Source organism: Salmo salar, chromosome ssa09 (genome assembly GCF_905237065.1).
Source record: "Salmo salar chromosome ssa09, Ssal_v3.1, whole genome shotgun sequence".
In the NCBI taxonomy this organism is placed as follows: Eukaryota; Metazoa; Chordata; class Actinopteri; order Salmoniformes; family Salmonidae; genus Salmo; species Salmo salar.
This window is the reverse complement of record NC_059450.1, coordinates 49,451,373-49,474,062: the sequence shown is the minus strand read 5'-3', so window position 1 is coordinate 49,474,062 and position 22,690 is coordinate 49,451,373. Positions and strand designations below refer to the sequence as shown.

The window sequence follows — 22,690 nt, the reverse complement described above, 5'->3', positions numbered from 1 at the left end:
TGTTTTTCAGCTATGGACTGCAAAGTCATCATTCAACGTTCTGGCGCCTTCTGAGAGCCTATGGGAGCCTTAGAACGTGTCAAGTTACAGCAGAGATCCTCTGTTTTAATAAAGAGGGTGTAGAAGGCCAAGAAATGGTCAGAGAGGGCACTTCCTGTACAGAATCTTCTCAGGTTTTGGCCTGCCATATGAGTTCTGTTATACTCAGACACCATTCAAACAGTTTTAGAAACTTTAGGCTGTTTTCTATCCAAATCAAACAATTATATGCATATTCTAGTTTCTGGGCAGTAGTAATAACCAGATTAAATCGGGTACTTTTTTTAATCCGGATGTGAAAATACTGCCCCCTACCCTAGAGAGGTTAATCTAGTGTCTCCTCTCGCCAGACCAACGTATCCCTGGTGTCCCCTCTGTTAATCTAGTGTCTCTCTCCTCTCTCCATACCAACGTGGCCCTGATGTCCCCTGTGTTAATCTAGTGTCTCTCTCCAGACCAACGTGGCCCCTGTGTTAATCTAGTGTCTCTCTCCTCTCTCCAGACCGTGTCCCCTGTGTTAATCTAGTGTCTCTCTCCTCTCTCCAGACTAATGTGTCCCTGATGTCCCCTGTGTTAATCTAGTGTCTCCACTCCAGACCAACGTGTCCCCTGTGTTAATCTAGTGTCTCCTCTCTTCAGACCAATGTATCCCCTGTGTTAATCTAGTGTCTCTCTCCTCTCAGACCAACGTGGCCCTGGTGTCCCCTCTGTTGCGTCTGGATAATAACCACTGTCACATTGAGGAGAGTGAGTACATCCTGAAGAAGGCCCACAAGTACAGCGAGCTCATCATCCTCTATGAGAAGAAGGGCCTGCATCAGAAAGGTAATGAGCACCATCACACCTCCTCCTCCATGCTTCACGGTCTCATTGTGGGTGTATGTCTGAAGAATACTAACACTACAACTACACTACCAGTCAAAAGTTTGGACACACCTACTCATTCAAGGGTTTTTATTTTATTTTTTTACTGTTTTCTACATTGTAGAATAATAATGAAGACACATATGATATAACACGTATAGAATCATGTAGTGACCAAAAAAGTGTTAAACAAATCAAAGTATATTTGAGATTCTTCAAAGTAGCCACCCTTTGCCTTGATGGCAGCTTTGCACAATCTTGGCATTCTCTCAACCAGCTTCACCTGGAATGCTTTTCCAACAGTCTTGAATGAGTTCCCACATATGCTGAGCACTTGTTGGCTGCTTTTCCTTCACTCTGCGGTCCAACCCAAACCATCTCAATTGGGTTGAAGTCGGGTGATTGTGGAGGCCAGGTCATCTGATGCAGCACTGCATCACTCTCCTTCTTGGTCAATTAGCCCTTACACAGCCTGGAGGTGTGTTGGGTCATTGTCCTGTTGGAAAAACAAATGATAGTCCCACTAAGCGCAAATCAGATGGGATGGCGTATCGCTGCAGAATGCTGTGGTAGCCATACTGGTTAAGTGTGCCTTGAATTCTAAATAAATCACTGATAGTCACCAGCAAAGCATCCCCACACCATCACACCACCTCCTCCATGCTTTACGGTGGGAACCACAGATGTGGAGAGCATCCATTCACCTACTCTGCGTTTCACAAAGACACAGCGGTTGGAACCAAAAATCTAAATTTTGGACTCATCAGACCAAAGGACAGATTTCCACCAGTCTAATGTCCATTGCTCGTGTTTCTTGGCCATAGCAAAGTCTCTTCTTCTTATTGGTGTCCTTTAGTAGTGGTTTCTTTGCAGCATGCTGCAGCAACAGACACTTCTATACAGGCTATTGTTAAAGAGGGTGAAAGTTAAAAAATGTAGTGCAACATAACCAGTTACTGAAGTATCTGATCATCAATGAATTGGAGAAAAAAACATTTGTCTTTTAACACAGCGGCCGTATATCATCAGGTCGATCTATATGCACTTGTAAAAAAAAAATAATAATAATAATTTAATTTAAAAAATGATGGGGTGAAACTGTCATTTTCTATTTTATTCTGTGATATTGTTGTTACAAAATATATTTGTGTTGACTGTGATTAGGGTATGGGAATATAACAGTATCTGCTAGGCTAAATTAACGAACCAGGCATGCATAGCTCACCTCATGATCCTTAAAAACAAAGACAGGCCAACCTCGTGTTTCTAAAAGTGAATTCAAAAAAGGCACTGTGAAGGCATTTTTTTGTTTCATTTATTATTTAATTCTAAGTCGTTCTTTTTTTATTTAATGTACATTTTATATGGCCTAAATGTATAGGTTTGCTGTTGTTGAAATGCTGAGCTCTCATCCCAGCCTGTAGCGTGTTACAAATGCTTCAGAATTTATTTTATTAAATGGCCTTCAAATAATAATTATTATAATCTGGCCTAAATAATTCATTTTTGTTCCTTCTGAGGCTACCTGGCTTGTTCCTGACTGATTTACAGTTGGTATGCTGTTTAATGGCCTGTTGTTCCTGACTGATTTACAGTTGGTATGCTGTTTTAATGGCCTGTCGTTCCAGACTGATTTACAGTTGGTATGCTGTTTAATGGCCTGTCGTTCCAGACTGATTTACAGTTGGTATGCTGTTTAATGGCCTGTTGCGGTGCTCCATCACTTTTTTTCATGTTAAAATTATTTAAAGGAAAATGTATTCTGAAAATGTATTCCTGTAGGCTGTAGCAGTCTATAGGTAGGTAACCTAAATCAACATGTAGCAGTCTATAGGTAGGTTGCCTAAATCAACATGTAGCAGTCTATAGGTAGGTAGCCTAAATCAACATGTAGCAGTCTATAGGTAGGTAGCCTAAATCAACATGTAGCCTGTAGTGAAGTCTTGGACCCTTGTTCCGCAGAGAAGTCGTTAACCAAAGAAGTTGTGCGATCCGATTGATGAGCAAATGTCGTCCCCGCAAAACTTTACATTTGGTGATTTTTATTTTTGATATCTATTTTTTTTCTTGTCCATTCAGATGACCTAAATCTATATTATTCTTGTCTGAATTGTATTTTGTACTCGCGGACAAGCGACACATGCCCTTTTGTTCTGCATTCTCTCCCTCCCTTGTTTCTCTTCCTCCACACCTCTCCTTCACCTCTTCCTGACCCTGTGTGCGCTCCTCTGTTCCTCCCCTGAAGGTTTTCTAGGATCAGTCCACCAAGGCTAACGTTCCTCTCTTCCTCCCCCAGCCTTGCAGGTGTTGTTGGATCAGTCCACCAAGGCTAATGTTCCTCTCTTCCTCCCCCAGCCCTGCAGGTGTTGTTGGATCAGTCCACCAAGGCTAACGTTCCCCTCTTCCTCCCCCAGCCCTGCAGGTGTTGTTGGATCAGTCCACCAAGGCTAACTCTCCTCTAAAGGGACATGAGAGGACGGTGCAGTACCTCCAGAGACTGGGTGAGTTAACCTCCCAACATCAACTTAACACAGATTTTTTTTTGTGTGAACAATATTTGATTAAACATCCAAGTAAATGAACACTGGGATTGAGACATACAATAAGCTTTCCACACAGCAGAGTTCATGTGTGTATGACGACACTAACGAAGAGAAAAACCACCAGTTGATATAGAACCACATGAGTATCCTGTAACCTTTTCTACCATTCTCACACACCCAACCCCCTGTCCTCTCTGAGCGTACCATTAATCATCTCTGTTTTTGTCTCGTCAGGGATGGAGAATCTGGTCATTATCTTTGAGTTCTCTCCCTGGGTTCTGAAGATCTGTCCTGAGGACGGACTCAAGGTGAGGACATGATTGTCAGGAGTTGGAACGGTCTTTGTCCCTTACCTTAGTTGACTTGCACTGTTTGTTGGAACGTTTGCTGCGGGGAATTGCTTCCGTTCAGCCACGGGCATTAATGAGGTCGGGCAGTGATGTTGGGCGATTAGGCTTGGATCACAGTCGGCGTTCCAATTCATCCCAAAGGTGTTCGATGGGGTTGAGGTCAGGGCTCTTTGCATTCCAGTCAAGTTCTTCCACACCAATATTGACAAACCATTTCTGGAAAGACCTCGTTTTCTGTACTGGGACATTGTCATGCTGAAACAGGAAAGGGCCTTCCCCAAACTGTTGCCACAAAGTTGGAAGCACAGAATCGTCTAGAATGTCATTGTATGCTGTAGCGTTAAGATTTCCCTTCACTAGAACTAAGGGGCCCGAAACAATGAAAAACAGCCCCAGACCATTATTCATCTTCCACCAAACTTTACAGTTGGCACTATGTATGCGGTCAGGTAGCGTTCACCTAGCCTCCGTCAAACCCAGATTCGTCTGTCGGACTGTCAGATGGTGAAGCTCGGCACCCCAGAGAACGTGTTTCCTCTGCTCCAGAGTCCAATGGCGGCGAGCTTTACACCACTCCAGCCAACGCTTGGCATTGCGCATGGTGATTTTAGGGTTGTGTGCGGCTGCTGAGCCATGGAAACCCATTTCATGAAGCTCCCGACAAACAGTTATTGTGCTGACGTCGCTTCCAGAGGCAGTTTGGAACTCGGTATGAGTGTTGCAACCGAGGACAGATGGTTTTTACGCCCATCAGCACTCGGCGGTCCCGTTCTGTGAGCTTGTGTGGCCTACCACTTCGCGGCTGAGCCGTTGTTGCTTCTAGACGTTTCCACTTCACAATAAGAGCACTTACAGTTGACCAGGGCAGCTCTAGCAGGGCAGAAATTTTACGAACTGACTTGTTGGAAAGGTGGCATCCTATGACAGTACCACGTTGAAAGTCACTGAGATCTTCAGTAAGGGCCATTCTACTGCAAATGTTTGTCTATGGAGATTGCATGGATGTGTGTTCGATTTTTATACACCTGTCAGCAACGGGTGTGGCTGAAATACGCAAATTCACTAATTTGAAGGCGTGTCCAAATACTTTCGGACATGTAGTGTACATACTAAAATACATTGGTTCTCCACGATTTGGGAAAATTTTAATTAAGTGTCAATATTGTTTGTGTCTGTCCCAGATCTTTACTGAAGACCTGACGGAAGTAGAGACCCTTCCCAGAGACAAGGTCCTGAACTTCCTGAAGGAGGGTTTTAAGGAGCTGGCTGTCCCCTACCTGGAACACATCATACACGTCTGGGAGGAGACCGAGCCAGAGTTCCATAACGTCCTCATTCAGATGTACCTGGAGAGGGTCCAGGGGCTCATGAAGCAGTACCTCAACTTCCTGCCAGAGGGTAAGACCTGCTGCTACTACTACTACTACTACTACTACTACTACTACTACTACTATCACTAGCACAACTACTACTACTACTACTATCACTACTACTATCACTATCACTACTACTACTACTACTACTACTACTATCACTACTACTATTACCACTACTATTACTACTATTACTACTACTACTACTACTACTACTACTACTACTACTACCAGCACAGTACTGAAACAGATGTACCTGGAGAGGGTCCAGGTGCTCATGAAGCAGTACCTCAACGCCCTGCCCGAGGGTAAGATCTACTGCTACTACTACTACTACTACTACTACTACTACTACTACCAGCACAGTACTGAAACAGATGTACCTGGAGAGGGTCCAGGTGCTCATGAAGCAGTACCTCAACGCCCTGCCCGAGGGTAAGACCTACTACTACTACTACTACTACTACTACTACTACTACTACAACAACAACTACCACCACTACTACCACTACTACTACTGCTGCTACTACTACTACTACTACTACTACTACTACCTCCACTACTACTACTACTACTACCACTACCAGCACAGTACTGAAACAGATGTACCTGGAGAGGGTCCAGGTGCTCATGAAGCAGTACCTCAACTCCCTGCCAGAGGGTAAGACCAGCCAGGGGATGACTATATACACTACTGGAGGCCTGTTATCAGCCAGCCGTTATCAGCCAGCTTATTTTATTGGACAGAGAAAGCTGACAACATTTCTTTGGGGGCCAAAAGGAATATCTAGTATCATTTGATCTATAACAGAAAAAGTAGTAGCCCCAGCACACTGCCCTGAGGTACACCACAGCTGGTATCTGTCTGTTCTGTCTTCCTGTCCTGTAGGGGTTCCTGCAGTGGCTGCTGGGAAGGAGGAGGGGGACCTGGGAGAGTTTAGGAACAAGCTGCTATGTTTCCTGGAGGTCTCTACCAGCTACGAGCCTGGACGTCTTATCAGTGACTTCCCCTTTGATGGTAGGGATGGTAATGTGGGGAAATATTCGATACAGTTACATATTGTAATATTATTTTGGTGCTAGGTGGCTGTACCTGCACCGAAACTCCAGTATTGTTCATCCTATAGCTTATTCTCCATCTTCTTTTGAAAAAGTGAGCCCGACACTGAGTGTACAAAACATTATGAACACCTTCCTAGTATTGAGTTGCCCTCAGAACAACCTCAATTCATCAGGACCTGGACTCTACAAGGTGTTGAAAGCGTTCCACAGGGATGCTGGCCCATGTTGACTCCAATGCTTCCCACAGTTACCAAGTTTGCTGGATGTCCTTTGGGTGGTTAACAAGTCTTCATGCACACGGGAGACTGTTCAGCGTGAAAAACCCAGCAGCATTGCCGTTCTTGACACACTCAAAACGGTGCGCCTGGCACCTACTTCCATACCCCGTTCAAAGGCACACATACGCAATCCATGTCTCAAGTAGAGGTCGACCGATTATGATTTTTCAACACCTATACCGATTATTGGAGGACCGCGTAAAGCCGATACCGATTATTCGGCCGATTTTTAAAATGTAAAAAAAAATATATATATATATTATATATAAATAAATAAATTAATAAATTAATTAATAAATACAAATAATAATAATAATAAATACAAATAATAATAATAAATAAAAAAACAATAAAAAATATATGTAAATACTTACATAAAAAAATACTTATATTTATTTACATATAAATAAATTAATAATAAAAAATACAAAATGTTTGGGAAAAAAATAAAAATCTATATATATTTATTTATTTATTTATTTGTAATAATGATAATTACAACAATACTGAATGAACACTTATTTTAACTTAATATAATACATCAATAAAATCAATTTAGCCTCAAATAATGAAACATGTTCAATTTGGTTTAAATAATGCAAAACAAAGTGTTGGCGATTAAAGTAAAAGTGCAATATGTGCCATGTAAAAAAGCTAAGGTTTAAGTTCCTTGCTCAGAACATGAGAACATATGAAAGCTGGTGGTTCCTTTTAACATGAACCTTCAATATTCCCAGGTAAGTTTTAGGTTGTAGTTATAGGAATTATAGGACTATTTCTCTCTCTACGATTTGTATGTCATACCTTTGACTATTGGATGTTCTTATAGGCACTTTAGTATTGCCAGTGTAACAGTATAGCTTCCGTCCCTCTCCTCGCTCCTACCTGGGCTCAAACCAGGAACACATCGACAACAGCCACCCTCGAAGCAGCGTTACCAATGTAGAGGAAGGGGAAACAACTACTCCAAGTCTCAGAGCGAGTGACGTTTGAAACGCTATTAGCGCACACCCCGCTAACTAGCTAGCCATTTCACATCGGTAACACCAGCCTCATCTTGGGAGTTGATAGGCTTGAAGGGGCGGGTATAATTTGTGGAACGTTCCAACAGGAATCTGTTCCAAAAAACGTAAAGTAAAAGGTTGCCAACCAACAACGCATACAAAGTAGCAACGAATACAAACCTAGCTAACTAGCTGCCGAATAGGCATCAACTCACCACGTAGCTTATTCTTAATGTTTGTCCATAGGCAAACAGACGTGAGGACAGACATTTTTCGGAATAAACGTGATGAGTGAAAAACGCAATGAAATAGACCACTCCCTACCCGGTATCTTATTCTGCTGCTATACAACTTTTTATGCGTTGTTTTTTGGAAACCTTGTTATTTACGAAGTTTTTGGAATAGATTCCTGTTGGAACGTTCCACAAATTATACCCACCCGGGTTGAAGTCATAAACAGCGCAATGCTTGAAGCACAGCGAAGGGCTGCTGGCAAAACGCACGAAAGTGCTGTCTGAATGAATGCGTACGAGCCTGCTGGTGCCTACCATCGCTCAGTCAGACTGCTCTATCAAATAATAGACTTAATTATAACATAATAAACACACAGAAATACGAGCCTTAGCTCATTAATATGGTCGAATCCGGAAACAAAACGTTTTTTTTTCTTTCAGTGAAATACGGAACCGTTCCGTATTTTATCTAGCCAGGCAGCCCAAACTGTTGCATATACCCTGACTCTGCGTGCAATGAACGCTAGAGATGTGACACAATTTCATGTTAGCAGGCAATATTAACTAAATATGTAGGTTTAAAAATATATACTTGTTTTTTGATTTTAAAGAAGGGCATTGATGTTTATGGTTAGGTACATTGGTGCAACGACAGTGCTTTTTTCACAAATGCGCTTGTTAAATCATCACCCGTTTGGCGAAAATAGTCTATGATTCAATGATAAATTAACAGGCACCGCATCGATTATATGCAACGCAAGACACGTTAGATAAACTAGTAATATCATCAACCATGTGTAGGTAACTAGTGATTATGTTAAGATTGATAGTTTTTTAAAAGATAAGTTTAATGCTAGCTAGCAACTTACCTTGGCTTCTTGCTGCCCTCGCATAACAGGTAGTCAGCCTGCCATGCAGGCTCCTCGTGCGTTGGATTAGTAACCTGAAGGTTGCAAAAACGAATCCCCGAATCCCCCCTGAACAAGGCAGATAACCCCCGTTCCTAGGCCGTCATTGAAAATAAGAATGTGTTCTTAATCTGACTTGCCTAGTTAAATAAAGGTGTAAAAAACTGTGTTTTAGTGAACAATATGTTTGAAACATCAAATCACAATAAAATCGCAGTATCTAATTGCAATACATAGAGAATCGCGAGAATCGCAAGACATAGAGAATCGCGAGAATCGCAAGACATAGAGAATCGCGAGAATCGCAAGACATAGAGAATCGCGAGAATCGCAAGACATAGAGAATCGCGAGAATCGCAAGACATAGAGAATCGCGAGAATCGCAAGACATAGAGAATCGCGAGAATCGCAAGACATACCGTGAGGGGGAAAAAGTATTTGATCCCCTGCTGATTTTGTACGTTTGCCCACTGATAAAGAAATGATCAGTCTATAATTTTAACTAATCACTCGTTAACTACACATGGTTGATGATATTGCTAGGTGAACTAGCTTGTCCTGCGTTGCATATAATCAATGTGGTGCCTGTTAATCTATCATTGAAACAAAGCCTACTTCGCCAAACGGGGGATGATTTAACAAAAGTGCATTTCGCGAAAAAAGCACAATCGTTGCACGAATGTACCTACCCATAAACATCAATGCCTTTCTTAAAATCAATACACAGAAGTATATTTTTTTTAAACTGCATATTTAGTTGAAATAAATTCATGTTAGCAGGCAATATTAACTAGGGAAATTGTGTCACTTCTCTTGCGTTCATTGCACGCAGAGTCAGGGTATATGCAGCAGTTTGGGCCGCCTGGCTCGTTGAGAACTAATTGCCAGAATTTTACATAATTATGACATAACATTGAAGGTTGTGCAACGTAACAGCAATATTTAGACTTAGGGATGCCACCCGTTAGATAAAATACGGAACGGTTCCGTATTTCACTGAAAGATTAAATTATAGTTTCCGGATTTTACCATATTAATGACCAAAGGCTCGTATTTCTGTGTTTTATTATATTATAATTAAGTCTGATTTTATATTTGATAGAACAGTCTGACTGAGCGGTGGTAGGCACCAGCAGGCTCGTAAGCATTCATTCAAAACTTACTGCGTTTGCCAGCAGCTCTTAGCAATGCTTGATGCACAGCGCTGTTTGACTTCAAGCCTATCAACTCCCGAGATTAGGCTGGAAATACTATAGTGCCTATAAGAACATCCAATAGTCAAAGGTATATGAAATACAAATGGTATAGAGAGAAATAGTCCTATAACTACAATCTAAAACTTCTTAACTGGGAATATTGAACCACCAGCTTTCATATGTTCTGAGCAAGGAACTTAAACGTTAGCTTTTTTACATGGCAGATATTGCACTTCTACTTTCTTCTCCAACACTGTGTTTTTGTATTTTTTTAAACAAATTGAGCATGTTTCATTATTTATTTGAGACTAAGTAGATTTATTTATGTATTAGTTAAAATAAAAATGTTCATTGTTCATTCAGTATTGTTGTAATTGTCATTATTACCAACAAAAAAAATTGTGTGTGTGCGTATAAATAAAAATCGGCCGATTCATCGGTATCGTTTTTTTTTTTTGTCCTCCCAATAATCGGTATCGACGTTGAAAAATCATTATCGGTCGACCTCTAGTTCTAATATACCATAACCTTTTGCTAAAATGAGGAAAAATTCTCAGCAATGGGATTAGCTATGCTAGTTAGCAACGACGCTGGTCTCATGACGCTTCCGCACCCTGGGTGTCTTCAACCTAGCCATGTCATTTGTCTGTCAGGTCTTCTGGAGGAGCGGGCCCTGCTGCTGGGTCGCATGGGGAAACATGAACAGGCCCTCTTCATCTACGTACACGTCCTGAAGGACACACACATGGCAGAAGAGTGAGTAGTTTTATATATATATATATATATATATATATATATATATATATATATATATATATATATATATATATACACACACACACACGGTTGGTTAGCCTTTATTCCCCTCTGAAGTCTACTGAGACGCTTGTGCCGACAGGGAAAGGAGCCTTGGTGGGGGCTTGGGAAATGGGGAGGAGATTTAACACTTGCTCTTGCATCATGTGACCCCCCCCAAATAATCCTGGGACCAGTGTACATTATTGCAAGTTGAACAGCATTTGAACTTGAAACATGACCGCCAAGGAGGTGACCAAGAACCCGATGGTCACTCTGACAGAGCTCCAGAGTTCCTCTGTGGAGATGGCGGAATCTTCCAGAAGGACAACCATCTCTGCAGCACTCCATCAATCAGGCCTTTATGGTAGAGTGACCAGACGGAAGCCACTCCTCAGTAAAAGGTACATGACAGCCCGCTTGGAGTTTGCCAAAAGGCACCTTAAGGACTCAATGAGAAACAAGATTCTCTGGTCTGATGTAACCAAGATTGAACTCTTTGGCCTGAATGCGGGTCCTTAGATCTTCTCTTCTAGTTGGATTGAGAAGGTGAGGAGATGGGAGGAATAACGGAAAAACTCAGAGAGAACCAGGGACTGTTTTTTTTGTTTTGCTATTACAGTTCCTCATGTGGTCACAGTGGGGGGGAAACAGAGATGACCAGAGTGTCGCTTTAAAACAGCCTGTAAGAATGAATGGAATAACATATTTTTGGTGGTGTTTCCTCAATGTTTAACCCGTCACAGCCAACAGTATGATGCACAATGTGACAGCTCACCAGATCCTGATGTTATGTCTCTGATGGTCGTTTCTGCCTTTTCCTTCGTCTCTCCTCACTTCAGTCTGCAACTTTCCCCAAAATCCCTTTTTTCAGAAATCCTGTTTTAGAGGAATTCCAGGTTTCCTGCTTATTCCCTCCTGATTCTGGGAATCTTCCAATCAGGATTTCTGGAAAACATGTCAATTTTGGGAAAGTTACAGGAATTTTGCAACCTTTTACTGAGGAGTGAGTAGGAATGCAGAAAGTCTCCCACTAAAACATCCAACCAGCCATTTAACAACAACATGCTGATTCAAAACACTCGTTGTGAGTTGTCACGTGTTATCTCACTCCAAGCTGATTTTGTGTTGCTCTCCCCTCAGGTACTGTCATAGGCATTATGACAAAGAGACGGACAGAAACCAAGATGTGAGTAACCCCTTATGACTGACGCATACCTACATACCTGCCTTGTTAACCCTCCGTCTGTTAACCCAGTGGTGCTATGATACAGGTGTACCTGTCTGTTAACCCAGTGGCGTTATGATACAGGTGTACCTGTCTGTTAACCCAGTGGTGTTATGATACAGGTGTACCTGTCTGTTAACCCAGTGGTGTTATGATACAGGTGTACCTGTCTGTTAACCCAGTGGCGTTATGATACAGGTGTACCTGTCTGTTAACCCAGTGGCGTTATGATACAGGTGTACCTGTCTGTTAACCCAGTGGCGTTATGATACAGGTGTACCTGTCTGTTAACCCAGTGGCGTTATGATACAGGTGTACCTGTCTGTTAACCCAGTGGCGTTATGATACAGGTGTACCTGTCTGTTAATAACCATGGGGTGCTATGATACAGGTGTACCTGTCTGTTAATAACCCAGTGGCGCTATGATACAGGTGTACCTGTCTGTTAACCCAGTGGCGTTATGATACAGGTGTACCTGTCTGTTAACCCAGTGGCGTTATGATACAGGTGTACCTGTCTCTACTGCGCATGTACCTGTCCCCTCCTGACGTCCACTGTCTTGGGCCAATCAAAATGGAGCTGTTGGAGCCACAGGCCAATCTAATGGCAGCTCTACATGTCCTGGAGCTTCACCACAGCAAACTGAATACAACTAAGGTAGGCTGCACCACACCACAGCAAGGTGAGTACAACTAAGGTAGGCTGCACCACACCACAGCAAACTGAATACAACTAAGGTAGGCTGCACCACACCACAGCAAGATGAATACAACTAAGGTAGGCTGCACCACACCACAGCAAGGTGAATACAACTAAGTTAGGCTGCACCACACCACAGCAAGGTGAATACAACTAAGGTAGGCTGCACCACACCACAGCAAGGTGAATACAACTAAGGTAGGCTGCACCACACCACAGCAAACTGAATACAACTAAGTTAGGCTGCACCACACCACAGCAAGGTGAATACAAATTTTTTAGGCTGCACCACGCCACAGCCAGATGAATACAACTAAGGTAGGCTGCACCACACCACAGCCAGGTGAATACCACTAAGGTTGGCTGCACCACACCACAGCCAGGTGAATACCACTAAGGTAGGCTGCACCACACCACAGCCAGGTGAATACCACTAAGGTAGGCTGCACCACACCACAGCCAGGTGAATACCACTAAGGTAGGCTGCACCACAGCACAGCCAGGTGAATACCACTAAGGTAGGCTGCAACACACCACAGCCAGGTGAATACCACTAAGGTAGACTGCACCACACCACAGCCAGGTGAATACCACTAAGGTAGGCTGCACCACTAAGTTCAGAAGCCAACTATCTGACCAGTACAGAACCTCCATGTTTCTGACTGGTTTGTTTCATTTTTAATCCGTTTTAGAATAAGGCTGTAACATAACAAAATGTGGAAAGAAATCAAGGGGTCTGAATACTTTCAGAATACACTGAACAAAAATATAAACGTAACATGTTAAGTATTGGTCCCGCGTTTCATGAGCTGAAATAAAAGATCCCAGAAATTTTCCGTACACACAAAAAGCTTATTTCTCTCAAATGTTTTGTGCACAAATTTGTTTTACATCCCTGTTAGTGAGCATTTCTCTTTGGCCAAGATAATCCATCCACCTGACAGGTGTGGCATATCAAGAAGCTGATTAAACAGCATGATAATTATGCAGGTGCGCCTTGTGCTGGGGACAATAAAAGGCCATTATAAAATGTTCAGTTTTGTCACACAACACAATGCCACAGATGTCTCAAGTTTTGAAGGACTGCAGGAATGTCCATCAGAGAATTGAATGTTAATTTCTCATTTCCCCAAAATCGTTTTAGAACGTTGCATTACGTCCAAACGGCCTCACAACCGCAGACCACTTGTATGGCGGCGAGCGGTTTGTTACTGTCAACGTTGTGAACAGAGTGCCCCCATGGTGGCGGTGGGGTTATGGTATGGGGCAGGCATAAGCTATGGACAACGAACACAATTGCATTTTATCGATGGCAATTTGAATGCACAGAGATACCGTGAAGAGATCCTGAGGCCTATTGTCGTGCCATTCATCCGTGTTCCAGTTCCCGCCAATATCCAGAAACTGCCCATTTGTGACCAACAGATATATTTAAACTGACAGATTTTTTTTCTTCTGAACTGTAACTCAGTAAAATCTTTGAAATTGTTGCATGTTGTTCAGTATATATGACACACAGATAGGGAGAGATGGACATGCATGCATACAGACATACGGACGGACGGATGGATGGATACCGGGGGGAGAGATAACTATTGAAACCCGTCTAGGGTAACATCTGGTGAAATTGCAGAGTGCTAAATTCGAAATACTCATAATAAACATTCATAAAATATACAAGTGTTATACATCGGTTTAAAGATTAACTTCTTGTTAATCCAGCCGCTGTGTCAGATTTCAAAAAGGCTTTACGGCGAAAGCACACCACGCGATTAACTGAGGACAGCGCCCCGCTTACAAACTTTTTCCAACCAAGTAGATTAGTCACGAAAGTCAGAAATAGCAATAAAATGAATCACTTTGATCTTCGTATGGTTGCACTCACAAGACTCCATGTTACACAAATGTTTGTTTTGTTCGGTAAAGTCTCTCTTTATATCCAAAAACTCTGTTTTGCTGGCGCGTTTTGTTCAGTAATCCACTGGCTCAAAGGCGGTCACAACAGGCAGACGAATAGATCCAAATAGTACCGGTAAGGTTTATCGAAACATGTCAAACGATGTTTTTTTATTAATCCTCAGGTTGTCTATTGTCTTTATAATCAATAATATTTCAACTGGACAATAGCGTATTCAATACAAAGGAAAAAGAACGGAGGGCGCGCTCCCGGTCGTGCGCGCAAAAAGCTCTTGTTCATTTGACCGACCACTCAGAAAATGTTGTTATTCTTGATCATTTTTCAGAATAAAATCCTGAAACAATGTCTAAAGACTGTTGACATCTAGTGGAAGCCATAGGAACTAGGTCCCATCCATTTATATGGTGGATAGGCTTTCAATGGAAAAACACTAAATTCAAAAGAATGCCACTTCCTGGATGGATTTTCCTCAGGTTTTCGCCTGCCATATCAGTTTTGTTATACTCACAGGCATTATTTTAACAGTTTTGGAAACTTTAGAGTGTCTTCTATCCAATATTACCATGCATATCCTAGCTTCTGGCCTGAATGACAGGCAGTTTACTTTGGGCACGCTTTTCATCCGGACATCAAAATACTGCCCCCTACCCCAGAGAGGTTAAAGACTATCAGAACCCACTGGATTCTCCAATTACATTGAATGAACTACAGGATAAAATACAAATCCTCCAACCCAAAAAGGCCTGTGGTGTTGATGGTATCCTCAATGAAATTATAAAATATACAGACCACAAATTCCAATTGGCTATACTTAAACTCTTTAACATCATCCTTAGCTCTGGCATTTTCCCCAATATTTGGAACCAAGGACTGATCACCCCAATCCACAAAAATGGAGACGAGCAATAACTATCGTGGGATATGTGTCAACCTTGGTAAAGTCCTCTGCATTATCATTAACAGCAGACTCATACATTTCCTCAGTGAAAACAATGTACTGAGCAAATGTCAAATTGGCTTTTTACCAAATTACTGTACGACAGACCACGTATTCACCCTACACACCCTAACTGACAAACAAACAAACCAAAACAAAGGTGAAGTCTTCTCATTCTTTGTTGATTTCAAAAACGCTTTTGACTCAATTTGGCATGAAGGTCTGCTATACAAATTGATGGAAAGTGGTGTTGGGGGGAAAAACATACAATATTATAAAATCCATGTACACAAACAACAAGTGTGCGGTTAAAATGTGAAAAAACACTTCTTCCCACAGGGCCGTGGGGTGAGACAGGGATATAACTTAAGCCCCACCCTCTTCAACATATATATCAACGAATTGGCGAGGGCATTAGAACAGTCTGCAGCACCCGGCCTCACCCTACTAGAATCTGTAGTCAAATGTCTACGGTTTGCTGATGATCTGGTGCTTTTGTCCCCAACCATGGAAGGGCCTACAGCAGCACCTAGATCTTCAATAATAATCAATAATAATAATCAATAATTTTGCTCTTTATTTAACCATCTTATGTATAAAACCTTATTTGTTCATCAAAAATTCGGAATTATTCACCACAGGTTAATGAGAAGGGTGTGCTTCAAAGGATGCACATAACTCTGCATTGTTGGGTTGTATTGGAGAGAGTGTCAGTCTTAAATCATTTTCCACACATAGTCTGTGCCTGTATTTAGTTTTCATGCTAGTGAGGGCCGAGAATCCACTCTCACATAGGTACGTGGTTGCAAAGGGCATCAGTATCTTAACAGCATGATTTGCCAAGGCAGGATACTCTGAGCGCAGCCCAATCCAGAAATCTGGCAGTGGCTTCTGATTAAATTCAATTTTCACAGAACCGCTTGTTGCAATTTCGATGAGGCGCTCTTGTCCAGATATCGGTAAGTGGACTGGAGGCAGGTCATGAAAGAGATAATGAATCCAGTTTTTTGTGTCGTCCGTTTGGGAAAGTACCTGCGTAATTGCGCACCCAACTCACTCAGGTGCTTCGCTATATCACATTTGACATTGTCTGTAAGCTTGAGTTCATTTGCACACAAAAAAATCATACAATGATGGAACGACCTGTGTGTTGTCCTTGTTACTGCAGACAGAGAAGAGCTCCAACTTCTTAGCCTCAATTTTGTCCCGCGCATTGAATATAGTTGCAGAGAGTCCCTGTAATCCTAGATTCAGATCATTCAGGTGAGAAAAAACATCACCCAGATAGGCCAGTCATATGAGAAACTCGTCATCATGCAAGAAACTCGTCATCATGCAAGAGGTCAGACAAGTGAAAATGATGGTCAGTAAAGAAACTTTAAGCTCGTCTCTCAATTTAAAAAAAACGTGTCAATACGTTGCCCCTTGATAACCAGTGCACTTCTGTATGTTGTAAAAGCGTTACATGGTCGCTGCCCATATCATTGCATAGTGCAGAAAATACAGGAGAGTTCAGGGGCCTTGCTTTAACAAAGTTAACCATTTTCACTGTAGTGTCCAAAAAGTCTTTCAAGCTGTCAGGCATTCCCTTGGCAGCAAGAGCCTCTTGGTGGATGCTGCAGTGGACCCAAGTGGCGTCGGGAGCAACTGCTTGCACGCGCGTTACCACTCCACTATGTCTCCCTGTCATGGCTTTTGCTCCATCATTACAGATACCAACATGAGCAGCAGCTACGTTTGGCTCCATACGGACCGTTAGTGGAATTCCCGCGAGAGTGTAATGGTTAATGTGATTGGATGTTAATTATTTGACTAGGCTACCTGTATTTGACATTGTGTTGTTATTTCGCTGAACACTAGATGGTTTAATTTAATTTTTGCCAGTGAAACTATATTATAGGTACTATATAGCTAAACTATATATCTCCACCAGGCCATCGACCTTCTGCCAGCCAACACTGATCATTATGGTCCAGGTCTATAAGTAAACTATCTATCTATATTATATATCTCCACCAGGCCATCGACCTGCTGCCAGCCAACACTCAGATCAGAGAAATCCGTGTGTTCTTGGAGAGTGTTCTGGAGGAGAAGGCTCAGAGGAAACGTTTTGACCAGGTCCTCAAGAGTCTGCTGCAGGCCGAGTTCCTACGGGTGAGAGAGAGAGAGAGACGCTCTGTGTGTTGGTGTCGTGTCCTCTATAACTGTCCTCTACCAGACTCTTTTTCAAAACTTCAGAGAGAAGCCAAGAGGATTAAGGAAAGAGCTTCCTCCCTTCTGATGTTTGAAGAGAGGATTAAGGGAAGAGCTTCCTCCTTTCTGATTGAGGAGAAGGTTAAGGAAAGGGCTTCCTCCCTTCTGATGTTTGAAGAGAAGGTTAAGGAAAGAGCTTCCTCCTTTCTGATTGAGGAGAAGGTTAAGGAAAGAGCTTCCTCCCTTCTGATGTTTGAAGAGATGGTTAAGGAAAGAGCTTCCTCCTTTCTGATGTTTGAAGAGAAGGTTAAGGAAAGAGCTTCCTCCTTTCTGATTGAGGAGAAGGTTAAGGAAAGAGCTTCCTCCCTTCTGATGTTTGAAGAGAAGATTAAGGAAAGAGCTTGCTTCTCTCTGGCGTTTTGAAAAAGAGGCAGGTGAAGGAAAGAGGACGCGAGCAACAAGGAACTACCTTTGAGATTCAACCCTGATGTTTGTCTTTGGTCTGTCTGACGTGTGTGTTTAGGTCCAGGAGGAGCGTATCTTCCACCAACAGGTGAAGTGTATCATCACAGAGGAAAAGACCTGCAGGGTCTGTAAGAAGAAGATAGGAAACAGGTAAACTTTTTTATTTAACCCTTATTTTCCCTGGTAAATTGACTGAGAACATATTCTCATTTACTGCCACGACCTGGGGAATAGTTACAGGGATAAATGAGCTAATTGGAAGCTGGGGATGATTAGGTGACCATGATGGTATTGGGACTTTAGCCTGGACACCAGGGTTAACACCCCTACTCTTACAATAAGTGCCAGAGAGTCAGGACACCCGTTTAACATCCCATCTGAAAGACGGCACCCTACACAGGGCAGTGTCCCCAATCACTGCCCTGGGGTATTGGGATATTTTTTTTAGACCAGAGGAAAGAGTGCTTCCTACTGTCCCTCCAACACCACTTCCAGCAGCATCTGGTCTCCCATCCAGGGACTAAACAGAACCAACCCTGCTTAGCTTCAGAAGCGAGCCAGTAGTGGGATGCAGGGTGGCATTCTGCTGGCTATACTAATATCAATGCTTTATAAACACTTATAACTATGTAATAGATCCTTTTATGTGATAAAACCTGTTGAAAATATGTAGTGAAGGCTGTCTATATACTAAAACACTTGTTGTCTGTCCTGTCCAGCGCCTTCGCCAGGTATCCCAATGGTGTTGTAGTTCATTATTTCTGCTGTAAGGACCGAGCGGTGTGTCCTACGGAGCAGTGACGCAGCTATCGCCCCCGCCTGGACGCAAAGCACTCTGGGATACTAACAGACCAGACCGCCGTGTACTAAAATGACAGAATTGTTCCCTCCTGTGGACTAAATGTTCCTAGCAGCACCCTGGAATGCTGGTTTGAAACTACATCACAGCAGCTGGGATATTCAGGAGGAGAGAGGACTCCTCCATCTCTGGAACTCTAGCGGCTTCTCTCTGGAACAGCTACCTATTCTGCCCCACAACGCCAGTTACCTATTCTGCCCCACAACCCCAGCTACCTATTTTGCCCCACAACCCCAGCTACCTATTTTGCCCCACAACCCCAGCTACCTATTTTGCCCCACAACCCCAGCTACCTATTTTGCCCCACAACCCCAGCTACCTATTCTGCCCCACAACCCCAGCTACCTATTCTGCCCCACAACCCCAGCTACCTATTCTGCCCCACAACCCCAGCTACCTATTCTGCCCCACAACCCCAGCTACCTATTCTGCCCCACAACCCCAGCTACCTATTCTGCCCCACAACCCCAGCTACCTATTCTGCCCCACAACCCCAGCTACCTATTCTGCCCCACAACCCCAGCTACCTATTCTGCCCCACAACCCCAGCTACCTATTCTGCCCCACAACCCCAGCTACCTATTCTGCCCCACAACCCCAGCTACCTATTCTGCCCCACAACCCCAGCTACCTATTCTGCCCCACAACCCCAGCTACCTATTCTGCCCCACAACCCCAGCTACCTATTCTGCCCCACAACCCCAGCTACCTATTCTGCCCCACAACCCCAGCTACCTATTCTGCCCCACAACCCCAGCTACCTATTCTGCCCCACAACCCCAGCTACCTGTTCTGCCCCACAACCCCAGCTACCTGTTTTGCCCCACAACCCCAGCTACCTGTTTTGCCCCACAACCCCAGCTACCTGTTTTGCCCCACAACCCCAGCTACCTGTTTTGCCCCACAACCCCAGCTACCTGTTTTGCCCCACAAACCCCAGACATCTATTCTGCCCCACAAACCCAGCCATCTATTCTGCCCCACAAACCCAGCCATCTATTCTGCCCCACAAACCCAGCTACCTATTCTGCCCCACAACCCCAGCTACCTATTCTGCTCCACAACCCCAGTTACCTGCTACCTATTCTGCCCCACAAACCCAGCTACCTATTCTGCTCCACAACCCCAGCCACCTGCTAAACTATAGTACCTGTAGCTATTCTACCAACTACTCTGCTACAGTAACTACAAACAGGAGGATCTGTTTCTGTTAGCTTTGGAAGAGACTGGAGACATGGAGATGTAGGAAAGAGATCTTCACAACAACGGAGCCTGTTTCTGTCCGTATTGTTAGATTTAACCTGTAGCCTGTATGAGAGGACGGTTCAAGTCTGAATGATCAGAACAGGCACTGCTGTTGTCTGTTTCTCTGCTGCCTCTCCCTCACTCCCTCATTCCCTCCTCTTCTCTCCCTCATTCCCTCCTCTTCTCTTCCTCACTCCCTCCTCTTCTCTCCCCTCACTCCCTCCTCTTCTCTCCCCTCACTCCCTCCTCTTCTCTCCCCTCACTCCCTCCTCTTCTCTCCCCTCACTCCCTCCCTCCTCTTCTCTCCCCTCACTCCCTCCCTCCTCTTCTCTCCCCTCACTCCCTCCCTCCTCTTCTCTCCCCTCACTCACTCACTCCCTCCAATTCTCTCCCCTCACTCACTCACTCCCTCCAATTCTCTCCCCTCACTCACTCCCTCCTCTTCTCTCTCTCATCCTCAGACTACTCAGTACGCTACAGAGATTACATAGACTAACTCTTCTTCTCTGATGCCTTGTGTGACTTTTAAGAATGTACTTAAAAGCAGCCATTTTCTTTTCGGTTAGCGTGTGTTTCTGAGGGAATGGTTTTCATGTTTTCGGTTAGCGTGTGTTTCTGAGGGAATGGTTTTCATGTTTTCGGTTAGCGTGTGTTTCTGAGGGAATGGTTTTCAATGCTTTCGGTTAGCGTGTGTTTCTGAGGGAATGGTTTTCAATGCTTTCAGTTAGCATGTGTTTCTGAGGGAATGGTTTTCAATGTTTTCAGTTAGCCTGTGTTTCTGAGGGAATGGTTAAAAAAACAGACTTCAGATTCAAATGTAACGACTCCATTTCTAGCATGGTTCATGTGCACAAACACTTTTTTTTTTTTTTTTTTTAGATCAGCTGCAGCGATATAACCTCTTCTGAAAGCTCTTGAGACTAAACTGTATTTGGAAGTAGATCCACAGTTTCAGAATTCATCTTTATATTGATTGATACAATATTATGTCAGCAGCTCAACCCATGTTTCCTTATTCCAGAAGTGATCGGGGGAAATGGTTCTGTCTTTATCATGCGTTTAGTCTATTTAAGATGTTTTGTATGTCAGATTTGGAATGAAAGTTTAAGATATGGAGTGAATCCCGAATGGCACCATACTCCCTTTATTAGTGCACTACTATATAGCCCTGTAGGGTTCTGGTGAAAAGTAGTGCACTATATAGGGAATAGGGTGCCATTTTGGGATGCATACATTAATATATGTCACAGTTGTATCCTCGCAACATTGTAATTAAATACGTGAAGCATCAGCCAACCACCCATCTGTTTGTTATTGAAGGTCTAGCTAGCTATACTCAACCAACCGCCCATCTGTTATTGAACATCTAGCTAGCTATACTCAACCAACCGCCCATCTGTTATTGAACATCTAGCTAGCTATACTCAACCAACCGCCCATCTGTTATTGACAATCTAGCTAGCTACACTCAACCAACCGCCCATCTGTTATTGAACGTCTAGCTAGCTATACTCAACCAACCACCCATCTGTTTATTGAAGGTCTAGCTAGCTATACTCAACCAACCACCCATCTGTTTATTGAAGGTCTAGCTAGCTATACTCAACCAACCGCCCATCTGTTATTGAACATCTAGCTAGCTATACTCAACCAACTGCCCATCTGTTTGTTATTGAAGGTCTAGCTAGCTATACTCAACCAACCACCCATCTGTTATTGAAGGTATATAGCTAGCTATACTCAACCAACCGCCCATCTGTTTGTTATTGAAGGTCTAGCTAGTGTCGTGTCTTTGGCTATGCCGGATTAAGTGATATGACATGCTAACTTATAAAATGATTTCTCTGTAATTAATATTACCTGATTAAGCTAATCATGTAAATGTAATTAACTAGAAAGTCGGGGCACCACGGAAGAACGTTTATAGAGCTGTTATCTTCCGAATAAACTCTTAAAATACTTAGTAATATTTTACCTCGATAGCAGTCAATATTAACCCTTGTCTTATTTTCAGTCTCATAATGAAAGTTGTAAGTTCTTGGCTATCTTCACGAACCCTGGCTAACAAGTTGAATCAGCAATACAAAATTGGGTTTAATTATTTATTTACTAAATACCTAACTAATCACACAGAATTACAAATACACAGAATACAATGTCGTCATACAGAAAACGTCCCGGTAGACGGAACAGATATGACGGCTGGTTACACAAAGGAAAGGGGTTGGGCTTGAATGAAAGAGCGGGAAGATTTAGGAACAGAGAAACAGCAGCTATGCTATCGTAAATACATTATCTTATGCATTCTAAATTACCGCCCATTTGGAAAAGGAAAATGCAATAAATATTTACTCTGAGCTGCGCTTCGGTAGATTGGTCGTAGATGCTGGCCGGGTTGGCCAACAGATCTTCCTGTTACTCGGAAGAATGTCTCTGGTGGTCAATTGGATACGTGGTGGTATCTTCGTCGGTCTGTTAGACTAGATCCGTCGTCCGTCCT

At 43.0% G+C, this 22,690-nt stretch overlaps 1 protein-coding gene across 4 annotated transcripts in view; it reads left to right on the top strand.

The window, feature by feature from the left end:
* LOC106611471 (VPS39 subunit of HOPS complex) overlaps positions 1-21,481 on the top strand; it is a 78,336-nt gene extending 56,855 nt beyond the window's left edge. For 2 of the 4 annotated variants that reach the window (XM_045723768.1, XM_045723767.1), the window contains exons 14-24: positions 723-864; positions 3,318-3,404; positions 3,681-3,754; positions 4,978-5,194; positions 6,059-6,196; positions 10,504-10,606; positions 11,789-11,834; positions 12,382-12,531; positions 17,448-17,582; positions 18,145-18,236; positions 18,806-21,481. In XM_045723768.1, coding sequence (XP_045579724.1) covers positions 723-864; positions 3,318-3,404; positions 3,681-3,754; positions 4,978-5,194; positions 6,059-6,196; positions 10,504-10,606; positions 11,789-11,834; positions 12,382-12,531; positions 17,448-17,582; positions 18,145-18,236; positions 18,806-18,887 — 1,266 coding nt within the window. In that variant the 3' untranslated portion in view covers positions 18,888-21,481. Of the gene's footprint in view, positions 1-722; positions 865-3,317; positions 3,405-3,680; positions 3,755-4,977; positions 5,195-6,058; positions 6,197-10,503; positions 10,607-11,788; positions 11,835-11,919; positions 11,968-12,381; positions 12,532-17,447; positions 17,583-18,144; positions 18,237-18,805 lie in introns of those variants that run through there. The other 2 variants (XM_045723769.1, XM_045723770.1) reach the window with 2 other exon arrangements.
* The last annotated feature ends 1,209 nt before the right edge of the window (positions 21,482-22,690 follow it).